Source organism: Musca vetustissima, unplaced genomic scaffold, assembly GCF_032173495.1.
Source record: "Musca vetustissima isolate MV318-11 ecotype Yass unplaced genomic scaffold, APGP_CSIRO_Mvet_v1 utg320, whole genome shotgun sequence".
NCBI lineage: Eukaryota > Metazoa > Arthropoda > Insecta > Diptera > Muscidae > Musca > Musca vetustissima.
Genome location: NW_026875384.1, coordinates 569,819 through 586,769, shown reverse-complemented (window position 1 = coordinate 586,769; position 16,951 = coordinate 569,819). Strand labels below are relative to the sequence as shown.

Here is a 16,951-nt window from a genome sequence, read left to right as displayed (position 1 = left end):
TCTTAAAAAATGTTTCTTTACGTAAATTTTTCATTTTTGATAAAAAAAAAAACTTACATACCTCTGATATAGGGTGACGTTTTATGTTTTATCGTCAATGCATGCATATAATTACGTATATACCCAATATGTATGTACTAGAGTCTTACATATACATAAGTAATTGTCCTATACCCTATACCGTATTTTTTATTATTTATTATAAATCATGTAAAAAAGAGACACAATCTCCGTTACGGCTTTGTAAGATTTTGTTGTGTCGTCCCCCTAGTAATTATTGTTGTAGCGCAATAAAACAAAAAATGATTCTTTCTCTTTCTTTAATGAATTAGTTTCACTATGACGATTGCGACGGTCTAAGAATATCTTTTGTATTTTTGGGCCAGGTGTGCATTTGGATTTACCGTGCGGATCACTACATGTTCCCAGCGAATGCCAGCACGTTCCATTTAAACATAAGTTTGCGCGCCCAATGTCTGAAGGCATTCGACCGTGTGTGTTTCTTCGTACGTTTGTGTTTGTGTGTCCTGTCGAAATGTACAAGTATGGGTATGTCTTAAAGTAATTGACTGTGTGTCTTGTATATTCCTGTAGCGACGACTTACTACCTTGGTCGGTTCTACTGTGTATTTCCACCACCGACCAACAAACCATGATGATTAAGTACAACTACTACCACTACTACAGCTGCACTATGTTGCTCGTCGCCGTGGTATTTCCCATTAGTCCTGCCAGGTTTAGGGGTGACTTTGAGCATGGCATGTGGCGTAGCAAAGTTGTGAGTTACCTCTGGCGAAATGAGACATTTGATCAGTTAGGTTTTGTCCGTCAAACGTTGAGGAACTTTTCCGTGTAAAGAAGAAAGTATCCTTTAAAGTAGATATCGTAGAATCGTTGTAGTTTGTTACGCCAATAAAAAGTTTGTTAAATTTCAAAAAAAAAACGTTAATTGTTTTGTTTGTTTATTAAAAATTGTTATTAAATATATATATTACCGAACTATCCAAAGAAGTGTTAAAAACGTTATAAACCAGCGTATTATTAAAAAGAGAAAACAAATCAAAGGAAAAGCTCAAAACAAACCTAACAAAAACCAAAAAAAGAAGAGAATCTACCAAATTTATATTCGAATTCGAAAAAATTGAAAATCAACTTTTAAAAATGTCTTTCTCCAAAGCTAAACTAAAGCGTTTCAATGATGTTGATACCGTTGCTTGCGGATCACCAGCTCGCCATGCCACCAATGCCGAAAGTTGTGGCACTCCCACAGCAGCAGCTGCTGCCAGTACCACCACCACTACTGCTGCCCATCCAGAACGTAAGGAGCAAATCGAGAAATTCTTCAAGGATGCCGTACGTTTCGCTTCCAATTCCAAGGATGCCAAGGAATTTGCCATTCCAAAGGAAGGTGGCCTCAAGGAGGATAAGAAATCGAAAGGTCTACGACTGTTTCGCACTCCATCGTTGCCACACCGTTTACGTTTCCGTCAAAATTCCGATGTAACAGCAGCTGCCGTCAGTCACATTAATGGTGGTGGTTCGTCAACTGCCAGTTCAACACCACTGCCATCGGCAGCTACCACCCCCGTTAAGGAGATGCCCAAGTCGGGTAGCCGCTTGAAGGGCAAGGAAGCTTTGCACCAAGAGATCCGCCACAAAAACGAACTCATTGAGAATTACATGAGCCAAATTGATGTACTGAAGCGTCATGTTGACCAACTGAAAGACACTGAAGCGAAAATGCGCGAAGAACATGCAGCGGCCCAACTAAAAACTGAGAACATGATCCATGATATGACCAATGAGAACAAGTCTCTCAAGGAACTGAACGATCAGTTGACACTCGATAACGCCAAACAACTTGAAACCATCGCCAAACTGGAATCTGAGATTCGTGAACTCAATGAACAGCATGCTACCCAAGTGGCTGAATTGGCCAAACTTAGCGATGGCCTAAAGGAAAAGAACGATCTGCTAGAAGCCGAGGCCAAAAAGCAGCTGGAGTCTCAATCCACAATGCAAGCCCAGATTTCCAAATTGGAACAAGAAATCCAAGAAGCCCAAACTCGTTTGGCGGCCGACGCCGAAAAGGCCAAGGAGAACTTTGAACTAATCGAGAACCTAAAGAACATCAATGGTTCACTAATGTCGGATGTCACCAAACTCAAGAAACAAATCGAGCAGGACGCTCTCTCCTATGCTCAAGAGAATAAAGTCATCCAAAACGAAATGGAATGCTTGAAAAACGAACGCAATACCCTAAAGAACGACTTGGCCAGCAAATGTGACCTCATCAAATCTCTGCAAGATGAATTACTCGACAAGAATTGTGAGATTGATGCCCATTGTGACACTATTCGCCAATTGTGTCGCGAGAAGGCCCAATATGTTGAGAAGGAACGTCTCATGAATACGGCCGAGGAGAAAGTCCGCAATGCCGAAGCCCAGGCCGAGCAAAAGGTCCAAAAACTAGAATCAGACCTGGAGAATGCTCTCGAACGAGAGAAGGCCTACTGGCGCAGTGAATTGGAGAAACGTCAAAAGCTGGCTGAGAACGAAATAATCAAAATCGAATTAGAAAAACAAGATGTTATGGTCCTATTGGAGAGCACCAATGATATGTTGCGCGAACGCGACGAAAAGATCCAAAAATACGAGGACCAACTGCGCAACGGCATCGATTACTATGTCCAATTGACCGACAACCTGCAAAAACAGGTGGTCGATCTAAAGAACGATGTTGCCAAGACCATAACCGAGAAGTACAACTATCAACTGACACTGAATAATACACGTTCGACGGTGAATATTCTTATGGAACGCCTCAAGAAGTCCGATGCTGATGTTGAACAACTAAAGGCTGAACTTGAATCGCTTCAATTGGCCAAGGGTGCTCTGGAACAGAGCTATCTGTCGTTGCAAGCTGAGCTGGAGTCATTAAAGGCCCAGTTGCAAGAATCGGAGTCGGCTCTTGCTGCTCTGAGGGCCTCATCGGAAACGCTACAAAAAGAGGTATCCCTTAAAGAATCCATGTTCAATGAAATACTAACTTCCGAAGAAGAAACCTTGGCTAAATTCACTAAAATTGCTTCTTCATTCCAGGAGCGCATCGACGGCGATGCTGCCAAATACCTGGACATGTACAATGAGCTCAAGAACAAGGACGAGACACGTGAAGTTTACATGCAGGATATGAAAAAGGCTCTCGACGAATTTGCCACAGTATTGCAATTCGCTCAGCTAGAGTTGGACAACAAAGACACCACCCTGGTCAAGGTACGTGAAGAATGTGAACAATTGAAATTGGAAAATATTACGTTGAAATCGAAAATGGAGGAGAATTCCTCAAAGGTGGCAACGCCCGTCAAAAAGAACAGTACCGACTTAGAGAAGATCGAAGTTTTGCTGAACGATTCCGAATTGCGAGCCGAGTGTGACAAAATTGCATCCTGGTTCCTCAATTCGAATGACAAGAATGTGCGCAACGACAGCTCGAGTGAAATCAGCGAACTGTTGAAACCAACGACGCCCAACAATAAGGCATCACGAACCACCTGCACAACACCTGTTCGCTCGTCGGGAGGCAAGGTAGCCACCGTCAATACGCCACGTACACCGCGCACACCAAAAACCGCCTCATCCCACACGCCACGCACCACACCCAAAAAGACTGTCCTGTTCCCCGGCAAAGAAAACATCCCCAGTCCCCAGAAACAGGTGCTCAAGGCGAGAAATGTGTAAAGGCTGGAAGTGCGGTAGCGGTAGCCACTCTGTTTTCTGTGTATTTATATTCAAGTTTTTAGACTAAATCCTAGATTAAGTTCTTTTATTAGAAACTAAACTCGCCTAACCACCTTTAGAAAATAAATAAATATATATATGTTAATTGAAGCACCAACGAAATCCCTACTTCGTAAGCATTCCCAAGCAAAAATGTTTTTTTTTGTATTTTATGTTCTATAAGCATTCCATTGTGAGTGAGATTTGAAAACAAATACATAAATAATAAATATATGTTTAAAAATAAATAATAGTGTCGTTTATGGGTGGTGAATTCTAGCAAGGGTGTTAGGATGTTGAGCTAAAAAATTCCCACGATCATTCAAAACAATTAATCAAAAAGACACTTTAGACTTTAATTTCTTGTCGGTATGAGATTTCAAATGTTTTTTTTTTTATTATTTTCAAAGTACAATAGGAAAAAAAGAAAAGGGAAGAATAGGATTTCCGGTTTTGTGTATCATCAAAGAAAAAAACAAAATGATTGATGCATTGCAACATCTTAAAGCGGCCATACCACCAACTACAATTACACAGGGATTCCGATGTTCTCTTTCCTCCGTAATTGTTGTTTAAAATATGTGAAATGCTTGAGGTGACGCAAAGTTAAGGGTGAATTGTAAGAACAAATGTGACTTCTTCCACATACCTTTGTGCGATGTCGCAAGATCATCAGACCGTGAGAAGAAACCATTCGTGCATAGGAATTTTCATTTGTGCAGATGTTCAAATTGCCACTGCCGTCTATTTGTGTTTTAGGGGGATGTTTGTGTGTTGAAAGGTAGAGGAAGACGAATTAGTACGACGAAGAAGAGATGAAAGAAGGCACTGTTCTTATATTTCGCTTCAAAGAGAAATTCAGAATTTAAACTAAATAACCGACATTGATGTACGTATTTTAATACCCCTCTATGTGGATCTTACCATACCTAAGAAATTGAGTACAGTCGAAATCACTTATAGCGACCAATTAGGTTAGGTAAGGTTTGGGAATGTGCAAACTGCAACACTCGGAGCCGACCTGTCCATTGTGATCATTCAAGAAGAGAGATGGAGAGATCTGTAGGGAAAATGGGGATAGAAGCTAAAAAAGTAGTAAAAATGAAGTTGGTAATATATAGTGTCGATGGTTGTATAAATTTGTTCACGATGTATTACGTGCTCAGATTGCACTGTCCCAACCACTTCAGGTTTCTGATGATGTAGATTAAAGCCGGTTTCATAATTGAATAGAAGCTTAGATACGGTGGAAAGTAAACACCCACTAATCTAAGCCGTTTGCAGACCACAACTGGACAGAGACACAGGAGATGCTCAATTGTCTCCGTCTCCTTCTCGTCAGCACAGAGTCTGCAGTAGTCAGTAACATCATCGTCCCACTTACTTGTAAAGGCCCTGATATTACAATGACCAGTAATAACTCCTGCCATTACTCTAATTTCAGCTTTGCTCAGGTTCAACTGTGATTTTTTTGTTTTGACGGACAGGGTCGGCCAAATTGAGTTGGCGTGATGTCACGAATTTTTTAAAATGCATCTGCATAATTACATTCAAAATGTTTTATAAGTGTTAACATAATTTATGTTTAATAACTTGTTAAAAAAGTGGATATATTTGAGTAGTCATGATGTAATGCAGATTTAAACATGTTTAAAATATTTATTATATTATATTTATAAGAATTTTTTTTTAGAGTAGCTATGATGTAAGGTGGATTCTTTGTAATTATTTACAAATTGGCCATTAAATTGTAATTTGGTTTCAATTACAAAGTCAATAAAGACAAATTAAATTGTCTCAGACTTCATGTTACAGGAGTTGATGGGTTCAACGATCTCTGTTTTAAAAATTGCTCTACACTCGAGAACGATCTCAGACTACATTTTACAGGATTTGATGGTTTTAAGAGCCGCCTGACTATCCACAAAGATAGTCATCGTTTCAACGATCTATGTATCCAGACTTTTAATCAATTCAGTTCCCTTCATGCTGTACCTTCATCCATCTTGGGTCCGTCTGAATAAATAGCCAGAGGGTTACTACGATTCCTATTCATCGCAACTGGGGATAACGACATCTACATCGTCGAAACGCAGGACTGTTGATATATATTCGCTTAGTTTTCCACATTGGTACAGGATTCATGCCCATGAGCACAATTTCGCCAAAGATTATGTTCATGCAGCCTTAGGGAGGGCACTACGTGCTGCCTGACATTTAATGCTGAGACCCAGAGGCCTTAAGTTCAGCATTGTGTTCAGAGCTGCTTGGGGAGTGCTCCTCGCGAATCCTGTTATAAGAATCGTGGCTGCTCTTTGTACCTTGTCTAGTTTGCTGGACGTCGACTTATAGCGTAGACAGTGCCACCAAACAAGAGATCCATATGATAGGATGGACCTTACCACGGTATTATACATCCAATGTATAGTCGATGGTTTTAGATCCCAACTTTTCACAATGGAATTCTTGCAATCTGACCTCTCCTCAGCATTCCTGTCCCATTGTAATCGACAGTCCAAGATCGTGCCAATTTATTTAGTTTAGGGCTTTAATATAGGCAAAGAGAGACTTATAGCGTAGACAACCAAACAAGAGATATGAGTATACATCCAATGTATAGTCGATGGTTTTAGATCCCAACTTTTCACAATGGACAAATATGCTGAGTGCCAATTTATTTAGTTTAGGGCGAGAACAAATATGCTGAGCTTACGTTTCCTAGTGAACATTACCAGTTCTGTCTTTGTTAGATTAACTTGACGGCCTTGTGACAGCGCCGATAAGGCTATTTGCATAAACTCCGAAACAGTTGACGGAAATTTACCGGAAATCAAAAGCACTATGTCGTCCGCATAGGCAACCTAGCACCTCATGCAGGCAGATTTCACAGATTTGGCTTTAATATAGGCGTGCTGCGAATTGCTTAGAGAGGTGGAGTCTACATAACTCATAATCTCCAGGTCGATCAGTCTTTCGAGAGTCTTGAGGAGAAAGGATGATAGACTAATGGGTCTATACTCCTATGGTGACGAGTGACTTGGTTTTCCGGCTATGGGAATGTAAGTAACCTTTACCTCGTTCCTTAGACCCGGCACACACGAGAGAGTCTGACACGCCGTATAGATCTTATCTAGGATCCGATATATACGTGGTGAGGCAAATTGAAGCATCGTCGGTATTATACCATCTGATCCAGATGATTTGAAAGTGTTGACTGCACAGCGTATATTATTTCTTCTAACCACCTAGCCAATGAGATCCAAATCAACAGCCGCAAGAGGCCAAATGTCATCACATTCAATGATCGTCGTTATAAACGATTTTGACTGTATGTATATAGTAATTTTTTAAATCGTGAAATATCCAAATGGTATGGCAAATATCTTAATTCATATAGAAAAATCTGGAAGATTTCAAATTAGAATTCTCTTTTTAAACTCCGAGAAATCTTGGGAAAATCAGATTGAAAACGTGCAGAAGGCTTCGAGAACAAGAAAACGTAGAAAACTATTAAAACCAATCTTATTCGCTGAACAGAAACACTGCGGCATAGGATGCAAACTCATACATACTGCTTCAATCTTATTGAATTTTGTAAATGATCTTAATCTTAAATATAATACTAAACATAGTTTATCATTTCATCATTTCCATTTTCTTTGTTACCATGAAATGCAATTTAAAATTATCATTAATTTCAAACAAATATATTGGTATACTCGAACACGATTGTGTCTTTTATTTTTCTCTTGTTAAATATATGTATGTAATTTTTTATATAATTGTAATATATTGCAAAAAAACATCGCCTCATATTTATCTATTTTCTATAGTAGTATATAAGTAATTATAAAAAACAACAAAAAGTACAAAAACAATTTGAGCACTTTGGTTTGTTTGAATACAAAGAAGGGATAGAATGAAAAAGAGGAAAAACAAAATTAAACTATAAATAAATGTAACGTGGACCAATGAATTTATATATTGATAGAAGATATGCTACATGTCTTTTATATTTCGTATTGAATATTATAGACAAATACGGTTAATTTAGTTTTAATTTCTATTATTTATCGTTGTATTTTTTTAGATATTTTAAAGATAAATGAAATAAACTTGTTAATGTTTTTTGTCAACATTTGTTTGTTTTATTTTTTATAAAAGCCAATGATTATGTTAGAAACTTCAGAAGTTTTAAGTTTATTATAATAAAAAAAGTGGGAGACGAAACTATATACAAACACGATTAATATTGACAATTACAAAAAATACATAACGCATAGTAATATATTCAAAGTGTAATTTGTTTTTTTTTCTTCTTTGGAAAGGTTTTTTTGTTGAATGAAAAACAATAACAGGCACTACATATTTATTTTGTTTGGTTTCAGTTAAGCCAAAAAAGTTTAAAGTCAAATATATGCATATGTAATATTAAATGGAGATATAAGCATTATATATTTATATATATATATAGGTATACATGTCTATTGAAATATTAATCTTTTTTTGTTTTTGTGATACATTTTAAAAACTATACACAGCAAAATAAAGTACAGAAATAATTGCCCTCTCTTCTATAAACATTTGTTTAGATTATGTATGGAGTGTAATGCGTATATATATAGAATCTATTAGCTTTTGTTTGCTACTGGTGTCACTGCCCATGCCACATTTAATAACTTATCTTGCAGTAGAATTTCTTGTTATCTATGTAGAACGAACATTGTCTAGATGGGTAGTATATTGGGGTTACGGGAACATTAGAATGAATTAGCTCGCTTTTTCTAAACTATTACGTTTTTTATTTTAATTTTTAATGCAGTCTTTCAAAAAAGTTAATTTCAAGAGAATCTGCAATATGCAATCAAATGTAGTAATCGTTGTGGTCTTTGTCAGCTTTCCGACTATTATTTAATTGGCCTCAGTTGCTGGTGGTTTGTTGTGTCCATTTTCAATTATTTTATTATTTGTTACTAATTTATCTATTGATGGTGATTGATCCGGTTGAGATTGTAGTTGTAGATGCTTTTTACATTCATCTAGCCGTTGTTTATATGTGTATAATGACTGCAAGGGTACGTGTAATAGCTCGATGATCTGCGTAAACCAAAATTCTAAAATAATAATAAAAGTAAAAGGATTATTATTTATGAAATAAAATTGCCTCTTTGGAATTAAAATAACAAGGGGAATTTTGTTGCAAATTAAAATGTTGATCTTTATCTGGTAAAATAAATTATTTTTTTTTTTAATTCTAAAGAGGTTTTATTTGTAGTTTTTCTCTAAAATCATTGATAAAGAATAACATTTTAATTTCACATTATTTTTACTCACCATTTTCTGGCGTTATAATACCGTGCCGTATAAGGAAATCTATTACCACTGGACAGCTAGTTGTTTTAAATTCGGGGGTAAAGACTCTTTCGATGCACTCCTTGGCGGGTAACAGCTCAAAAGCTTGCACTTCGCCGTCAGCATTGTGTGGTACAAAATCTAATGGCAGCTCTAAATCGAATACATACTCGGTGTTGGGAAACAGACCCTGTTCGCTTTCGAAGAAAAACGAAACACAACCAGCCGATACGAGATTTTTGACAAGATCGCTTGGTATAGAGGCTTCTTCGGCCGCCTCCTTAATGGCGGTTTCTTTTATGCCATAGCCAACCGAGAGACCGCCACCCACCATATTATCCCATTTACCCGGCCAGGTTTCTTTGGTATTGGAGCGCTGTTGCAACCAAATGCAAAGACCTTGAGTAGGATGTTTGACATAGCCATTAATATCGACACCATATTTTCGTACACCGAATAAGGGTGTAGCTGAGCGATCCATTTTTAAAAGGCTATTGTGCTCGGCCTTAACTTCATAATACTGTAAAAAGGGGATAATTATTAGAATTTAAGTGGTAAGAAATATAATAAAAGGCAAGAGTGGACACGCTGCCCATAATATCATTGACTAATATTTTATAAGGACAATGGAATACTCTTACAGAGTACATTTACAGATAAAATTTAAGCAAACATTTGGCAAATATTTTGATATGAGTAAATAACAACTATTCAGCATTCCTTTTCTGTATCCTCCTTAGTTTATGATATTTTTTTATATTTACATTACCTCTTCTCTCCATCCTTGTAATGCGGAAAATATGCCCTTTGACCGAAGTTCTCTTAAGACTTTATCTAGTTTTTCGGTGCGTTCAGAATAGTCACGAAATGCGGGATTTAATTCCACAATACCCTATAACAAAAATATATATATAAAAAATATATATATTAAATATTCATGGATTACTTGAGTTATACAGCGGCAACTAACCTGTTTTGTGTATTCACAATCTCGTATGCAAAACACCTCTGGGTATTTGTTTAATTGTTTAATCACATCGGATTTAATTAGACCAACTTGTTGACCTTCGACTAGAAAAGGACGTATATCTCCTTTTTGGAATCCTATAACAAAAAAGAAATAAATATGAATTTCTATTATGTGGTAGAAGAAAACAAATCAATAGTCGCGTGTGGCAACGAATAGTTTTCGATCTTTTAGCATAGTATATTTATTTTTATTTTTTTATTCTTACTTATTTGCCTTTTGTTTATATTACTTATTTTACGCCTGATATTGCATCACAATCAAATGAGAATGTGTTATTGACGAAGCACAACAAAAACAAACAATTAAAAAATCTTAGCTTTTGTTTTCGTTGGCAAAAAAAAAAAACTCTCGCAAACAATAAACGTCACATATACAAATAGTTATATGTATATGTGATGCTTATATAAATTAGGATGGCTCTTTAATAATTTATAAAAAAATACTGTTGTATCCGGATTTTTATTATGATGTGGTATCACAATTTTAGAACATGTTAGAATGTATTCTCTGTTTTATGAAAAAAAAAAAAATTTTCGTAGGAGGGGGGCTCGCCGATAATTTTAAATATGTATTTCTGTTTTGCACAGATAACAATTTTTAGAAGCTTATATTCTTCATAAATTCAATTCAATAATTTTGCTTGAAGGTATTTATCACCTGTCGATTGATTGTTCGTTATAAAGCGGACTATATTATTTGTTGATTTCGATATTTATGAAACAAAAATAAATTTTTATTGTTTTTTTTTTAACGAAATTTGTTTTTAATCTGATTAAAATCCCAGTAATAAAAAATAATATATATATATATAAACATGTGGGATGAGGCCAACCATGTGAAACCTTCAACAACTACCATTGAAGTTTAGCATTCTGCGGGTCTAATTGTACAACCACATTATAAATATATTGCTAAACAATATCAGTATATGTAGACGAAGGTAAATATTTTGATTTAATTCTCATACAACTATATAACCAATATCAGGTCATCCACTCCTCTTGGATAAACTGTGCATTTTCCTGAAATATGTCTTCCATATGCAACGGGTCCCACCTTTGGACTTGATGGTAAAGATAATAGTTTGTTCAAAATTTGGTTCAAATCGGACCTTTCATTAGGCTGGATTTATAAATATTGAAAATTTTGACTCCTCCTGGGGTAGGGGACCCATGGGTCCCATCTTCGGACTTGATATAGGCATATTACAGATAATAGGTTGTGCATAGTTTGGTTCAAATCGGACATTCCATTCGCTTGATATTGGATTTATAAATATTGAAAATTTTGACCCCTTCTGGGGGAGGTACCAGAAGGGGTGGACCAATGGGTCCCATCTTCGAACTTCATCTAGGCTTGATAAAGATAATAAGTTTTACAATGTTTGGTTCAAATCGGATAGTCCGTTCGTTGATACCATAACATTAATATTTTGCACAATTTTGCCCATTTTGTGTGGGAGGTTCCAGAACTTCGAACTTGAACTTCATTTGAAAGAAATATTACGATGTGCAAAGTTTTGATGAAATCGGTTACTCCGTTTGAGAGTTATCGTGCACACAAGCCGGCAAGATAGATGGACATTTGTAAATTGGCTCCAAATTTTCTGAAACGGATTTGGTCCAAAGAATCATGGGTTCTAAAATTAATATTTCGATTCTTGGACCAATATTTCGTGGTGTTTCAGAACTTTTCTAACAAATGATTTATGACTACTTCGGGTGAGAATCTTCTTCCTTGACAAAACTAATCGAAGTCCATCCAAACGACTATATACAACCATAATTCATTGTTTCCTGAAAAAGTCGTCCAGTGTGGTATAAGACAAATGTCTAGCATATGTCTCGGTCCATAAGAAGGAAATTCAGTGTGTAGGAACCAACAAAATCGCAGCTTGATTACCTTCATGCCTTAAAATATTGGCAAGATTGGCTGTAACACATTTTCTTTCATTTGATATTTTTTTGGTATGGTTGTAAATAAAAACAAATATGAATGTCTCTTCCTTCTCCCACTTGGCATACAATGAACTTGTATATATGTATGTACGTTGTTACGTATATGAATGTTTATGATAAATATAAACACAAAAAATGTATTTGCCAAATGTGTCTTGTGTGTTTTACATGATTAAAATCGAACCTAAAAACAAATAAATAAAAATAATCAAATGCAACAACAAATAGCATCAATTTGTTGGCTATGTAGGAATGTAGTTTGACAACGACTTGTTGTGTGCCGTACAAAAATCTACAAAATTTAAATAATAACGCCAATACAACGAGTCTACTTAGCCGCTATATGCATACATAAAAGCAAACCGATAAAACTGACCGACGACCACATGTACACTTTATAGATCAACAACAAATCCACAACACATTTATATGTATGCAGCTAATATGTATATTATCGTTCGTTTGTTTGTTTTTGCCTGTATATAATTTGAACATTATATAGCCGTACAACATTCTGAAGGTCATTGAAGAATGTCTGCCTGCCAGCCCGCCAGCCGTCTTTCTGGTTTATATTGTTTTGATTCTTTATATTTGCTCTCATATTTGGTCTATGGTAGAGTGAAGTTAAATATGATGATCATGGTGATGATGATTAAGACATTTTTATTTAGTCCATTTATTGCATGAATACAGGTGTACATGAGATTATTTGTGTTCTTTTTTGGTTCTGGTAGCTTGATGCATTTTTAACCTTGCTGCTGGCGCTCAAATTCTATTAAAATAATTTGTGTTGAATTGTTTCTTGGTGGCTATAATTTGAATTTTATTTTTTATTTACTAATTGTAATTGCTGTTGAATCACATTTACGACATTTATTTACGATCTCTTAACCAATGCTTTCTTCTTGGCGTCATTCATAGTTTTTAGAAAATTTCCAAAGCAAACGGAACTGTTGTTGCTATTTGTATACTGATTCAAACAGACACTATTTTGTACGTCCAAACGATAGAGAGATAAGAATATATATGAGCGTTATTCGAAAAAAAATATATATACGTATCATTGTTTATTAGAAAAATAGGCATTTGTTATTGTTTTGAAAAGGTAGTCAGTTTGTAGATAAACATCTGATTTGCCGGTTTTTCATATATATATATATACTTATCTATTCGAAGAATCAATTTAAATAATTTAATCTATGTTAGAGGTGTTAGACGCATTTTTTGGATACACGTCTAAAAATGAATACGATTCAAACTGGTTTTGTCCTTAGGATTTAAAATTTATATGAGTTCAACAGATGTAAACCAAATACATTTTTAAATTTTTATAACTAGTTATAACTAGAATAATTGTATTAATTTTATTGCCACTAAATTTTCGATAGTTAAAATGAAATCTATAAAAGTTGGAAAAACTTGCCACACGTCGGGTGAATGCTCAGTGGTTTACCAAATAATCAATTATACACTTTGGCTAATTGGTGTATTTCTATTATCTGCTCTGTTATCTTTTCAATAAATGTTATAGCACACAACAAAATTCTAAGAACAATGAAGACATTATGTCTTAGTAATCAACGGAATTTTGGCAAAAACAAAGAGGCACCGATAAAGTATCCAAACGCAATGTTTAGGACTCCTCAAGACATGGAATTTTTTTCAAATAATCTCGATCACACAAAATAAAAATTCTCTGAATTAATCGGAAAATTTGCATACCTTTTAGATATGTATAAAATAAGTACTTCATTTGACTTTGGAATTTAATTCAAGTATGAAGTAACGATTACTGATTAAAAAATTTACATCTAAATGTATGCAAAAACAAAGAGGCACCGATAAAGTATCCAAACGCAATGTTTAGGACTCCTCAAGACATGGAAATTTTTCAAATAATCTCGATCACTCAAAATAAAAATTCTCTGAATTAATCGGAAAATTTGCATACCTTTTAGATATGTATAAAATATTTACTTCATTTGTCTTTGGAATTTAATTCAAGTATGAAGTAACGATTACTGATTAAAAAATTTACATCTGAATGTATGTAGAGCGCGCGTCTAGACATCGTCTGACTAAAGATAGTAGAGTAGAAAATCATTTAAAACGTTTTTGTATGGCTATAAAGTGTACCGAACTATAAATAAATATTGAATAAATTGAAATTGCAATTCATAATCAATTGTTGTGATAAAGAAAGCTGTACTAATGGACATTGACCACCAATAGTAGTAATCACAAACACACACACAGCAACAAATCTGAATCAAACTAAAAACATACTTGGTACAATTCGAAATAAACATTAATTTATCATCCTTTATATACCTTTAACAGAATCGTTGTTTGTTTACAGTTCTGTTAAGGATAATACTGTTATTGACATAAGCTTTTATTAAAGGGCAGACATTTCGCGATTTATATACTGCATCACGATACCTCAAAGAAAATATTTTGTGTATTGCAAATCGCTTTAATTAAGATTCCTTTTATCAATTTTTCATAACTGATATTCCATTTAACTTTTCTCATAACTCCATAAATGAAAACTTTAGAGGTAGGCATTCGAAACCCCTTTGGGCACCACTATATAACAGCCAACAGCACACACCCATTTGCCATATAGACCAAAGAGCTAAAATCAATAAAGTCCTTAAGATTTATGGTATTAAAACTATTGTTATACCGGTCAAGGATAATAATCTCTTATCCTTTGTGTATGCAATTAAACAACACCCACCCCACCCCCTATGGTTCGGATAACACCACTCACTTACCATTCAAATAGAAATTATTAAATTTGTGGGCCAATAAGAGTAGACGTGATAGTTTAACATTTGCATCTACGGCCGACGACATTGTTAACGTTTTGATAAATATGTTTTTTCCTTCGTAACGTAAATCGACGACGTCTATGAAGAAATCTCTTTTGCTGCTGGCTTGTTTTTGTGCGTTTTCTTTCCCGAATGTATACGTTTTGTTGTTGTTTTCTTTTCCCCTGTCTGGCAATTTGATGTTGTTCTTTGTATCTTTTTTTCTAATAGCAATTCTTATCGAATTTTGTCATTTATATATATATTTTATATTTTTTATCTAATATTTAATATTAACTACTTCTTCATTCTCTTCTGAAAATACAACCAACACTACACACAACAGACCCAGTGACATGTAAATCGACTATTGTCGATTGATTTGATGTGAGAAATCGATTTGGAAGAACAACGATTAATCGACTTGTTTTTTTATTGACAAAATATACCAATCATTTCACTTGTGGTTTAGACAAATCATAGAAAAAATATAGTACCATGGTACAATACATGGCTCAATGAATAGGTAGTCCATTTAGCGCAGCTGATGTCTTGATTAACTGTCTTGAATTCAATGCGCAGTGTTGCCCACCATGTGAAATATTATATGTAAAAATTTAACAGATAGTCGAGACAAAAACAAGGTTTTTGTTTTGATACATAACCTTATTATTAGATTTACATATACGATTTTAAATCGACTCGATTAGCGAAATCCAGAAATACACCCTAATTGTTTACATATACCCTTAATTATTTTCTAATACTAATAAATATCAGCTGATTGAAATAGCTGACATTGTTAGTATACATACAAAATTATTAATTTGCGCCAAAAATAATTGGAAATGAAAAGAAAAATTACAACAAGGGAAATGTTTTTGCAATGGTGTGATCATTCGGAAATTAAAAAAAAAAAAAAAATCACCTCAAGCCACCATGAGAAAAATTGTACTCAGATGACAGCTATACCTTGTAATAATAGCTGTGTCTGGTTACTTTTCCTGTAGCATTTCCTCAGTAAGCTTTATTTCAGAGAGTAGGCCGTTTTTATTCTCCTTTTCAATAATACTGAGAATAGTAAGCAGACAACATCCATCAAGATTTTGCAAAATATCACGTAACTTCTGTTAAAATACTTGAAATTTATAATTTAGACTTATAAAGGAATATTATTCGTAAAATAAAAAAATGTTTTATAACGTCGGTCATAATTTAAAATTAACGACTGATTGAAATACATCAATTTGTGATGGATAAATCTTACTAGAGGAAATTTATCCAGTAACATTCATAAGTTCTCAGCGTATAACTGTCATACTAGCTTTCTCTTTTCTCTCTCTTTTACACAGCTAATTATACTATGCGAGATACATACATAGCTTGGAAAATTTATGTAATAGGACATTTCCGTACTGCAAGAATGTACTAATTTTTACTACGATAACAAATTTTTGATTATAAGGACAAAAGTAGTAAAAATTAATAGATTCTTACATAACGGGTACAGATCAATGGTGTTCAAAACAACACACGCACATTTTGATTTTATAGAGCAAGCCACCCTAAGAACAGAACATATTGTTGCATTTGTTTGTATTTGTTCTGACAATATAGTCCACAAGGTAGAGGTGTATTTCTCTTTTTTGACAAAAGTGAAAAAATATTAAGTGAATCCTTCAGGAAATACATTCATAAAGATGAACATCGCAAATGAGTACATAAAAGGACCCAGAATACTCTTATTTTTTATTCAAGCAAGTTTTGCATTAAAAGAAAGAACTACATGTGTGTTTTCAAAACAACATACGATTTTTCTTACATGGTCTGTTCCAAAACTATAAGAACCTGCTATTTTTTTTTATTATTTTTTCGATGTAATTAAAGAAAAAGTGTTAAAAAGTCGTACTAAAAATTTGCACATTCTCATCCTGTAACATAAATATTTGGTCTATTCCCGTACTACAAGAATCTACTACTTTTTACTACGATATCAAATTTTTCTTTCTAATAAG

General features: G+C 34.6%; 2 protein-coding genes across 2 annotated transcripts; one reads left to right on the top strand and one right to left on the bottom strand.

Annotated features, from left to right (window-relative positions):
- Window positions 1-1,140: 1,140 nt before the first annotated feature.
- On the top strand, window positions 1,141-3,747 carry LOC133337849 (uncharacterized). The gene is made up of 2 exons (XM_061546057.1): window positions 1,141-3,012; window positions 3,103-3,747. Exons 1-2 carry the CDS (start codon window positions 1,162-1,164, stop codon window positions 3,739-3,741), a joined length of 2,490 nt encoding a protein of 829 aa, XP_061402041.1. The 5' UTR covers window positions 1,141-1,161; the 3' UTR covers window positions 3,742-3,747.
- Window positions 3,748-8,691: 4,944 nt separating this feature from the next.
- Window positions 8,692-15,245, bottom strand: LOC133337864 (uncharacterized). The gene is made up of 6 exons (XM_061546075.1): window positions 15,238-15,245; window positions 14,901-15,160; window positions 10,103-10,236; window positions 9,902-10,024; window positions 9,115-9,652; window positions 8,692-8,894 (listed from the first exon to the last, which is right to left on the bottom strand). Exons 1-6 carry the CDS (start codon window positions 15,243-15,245, stop codon window positions 8,692-8,694), a joined length of 1,266 nt encoding a protein of 421 aa, XP_061402059.1.
- Between the last annotated feature and the right edge of the window lie 1,706 nt (window positions 15,246-16,951).